Source organism: Neophocaena asiaeorientalis, unplaced genomic scaffold (assembly GCF_003031525.2).
Source record: "Neophocaena asiaeorientalis asiaeorientalis breed wild unplaced genomic scaffold, Neophocaena_asiaeorientalis_V1.1 scaffold576, whole genome shotgun sequence".
Lineage (NCBI taxonomy): Eukaryota > Metazoa > Chordata > Mammalia > Artiodactyla > Phocoenidae > Neophocaena > Neophocaena asiaeorientalis.
This window is the reverse complement of record NW_020173973.1, coordinates 587495-589062: the sequence shown is the minus strand read 5'-3', so window position 1 is coordinate 589062 and position 1568 is coordinate 587495. Positions and strand designations below refer to the sequence as shown.

Sequence of the window (1568 nt, the reverse complement as noted above, 5' to 3'; positions counted from 1 at the left end):
AGGAAAAGCGCCGGCTCTGCTCTGTAAACGTTTCCCATCCCCAAGCAGCACCTCCGCGCAGAGAGTCCTCAGATAGGGGAGCGGTCAGCCTGGAGACCCTTCCGCGCCCAGAACCCCGGCTCTGGACCGCGGGCGGCGGGGAGGCGGGCAGGGGACGCCTGGCTCCCAGCCGGCCCCGCCCCCTGCGCCGGGGCGTCCCAGGTCCCCCGTCCGGGCCCCACCCCGGCTGTGTCCAGCCCTCTCCGCTCCCCCGGCCGAGCCGGCGTCTGCTGCGTGCTCCGTGCCTCCCTGTCCCGTGTCGTCTGAGCGACTCCTGCACCTCCCTCCCCTCGTTCTTTCCGGACCCCCCTTACACCCCCGCCCCCCGGGAGCCAGGGAGCAGAACCAGGACTGTAGGGCAAAGCGCTGGGGCCCCGGCTTCCACGGGAGGTCTTTTCTGAAAAGGCGAATTAGCCCTCTCGGGTTCTGGGTGTAGCGGCCGCTGCCTCTGGATTGAAGCCTTGGGCTCCGTAGTCCGACCTCCTTTCTCTTGGTCCCTCGTCTGGTCCCGCATCCTTCTCCGCCTCTTCATTCCCAGGCCCGTCTGTCCCCGCCCCGCGCCCATGGATATCACACCCTCCACACCCAGAAAAGGGCCGAAGGGGAAGCGCTCATCCACGGGCATTCGCCCTAGGCGGAAGCTGGGGTCTCGGCTCCAGCTTGCCCACCGCCTGAGCCCCGCCTGCTCTCGCCCCCGCGCCAGGTGCAGAGCGAGCTGGGGAGGATGTGGCGGCCGACTCTGTGCCCCAGCCGGCCCTCCGGCCGGGACTGCAGGCTGCACAGCTTGTCCGGCTCGACGAACGGCTCGGAGGGCACCCTGCAGGTCCCCCGCGGCTCCCGCGCCCTGTCCTTCCTGCAGACAGAGACCTCGGTCGTCTAGAGGTGCCTCCACACCGCAGCCCGAGCCCCCAGCCAGGGGTGCCTGGGGTGAATCAGCTCGGACCCACTGGAGCGCGCTTGGCTTATCCCACCCGTGGAACCGGCTTACCTTGTAACCGCCCGGGGTTTAAACCTAACGATTGTTACACTCCAGCATTTCGGTAGTTTTGTGCTTTATGTTGTTTGGCCGTGCAGACAGACCCATTTTCAAAGAGATCAGGAAAGATCAAGGTGGCAGTAGCCCAGGACTTGGGTCCAGCGACTGTGGAAGAAAACGGGGGATTTTCTGATCTCAGTGCCTGTTCTCAGGGGGCACAGGCCTGGGCTGGGATGCTGGCCCTGAGTGACGTGGTCACCCTTCCTCTGCATGACCTACATCGCCGGCCTCAGCCCCCGGGTCCCCCAGGGCAGCCCCTTGTATGCAGGACACACAGGCGCCCGCTGAGGGCTTCCGTGGAACCCTCCCCCAAGCCCAGGTGGGCCCCGCCTGGCACAGTCATGCTCACACCGCCATCCGGGCTCTTCTTTCTGTGCCGCTGCACTCGGTTCTCCAACCCCTTTATGATACTGGTCCCCTTTAACAATGAGGCCACAGAGTCTTCGTTCTGAGGCATCACAGACCTGAGCGCAAGTGCCAGCCATCGGGATGA

At 65.8% G+C, this 1568-nt stretch overlaps 1 protein-coding gene across 1 annotated transcript in view; it reads left to right on the top strand.

The window, feature by feature from the left end:
* VIPR2 (vasoactive intestinal peptide receptor 2) overlaps positions 1–1562 on the top strand; it is an 88073-nt gene extending 86511 nt beyond the window's left edge. Inside the window, exon 15 of the mRNA XM_024753179.1 lies at positions 743–1562. Within this exon, the coding sequence (XP_024608947.1) occupies positions 743–919 (177 nt within the window). The 3' untranslated portion in view covers positions 920–1562. The remainder of the gene's footprint in view (positions 1–742) is intronic.
* The last annotated feature ends 6 nt before the right edge of the window (positions 1563–1568 follow it).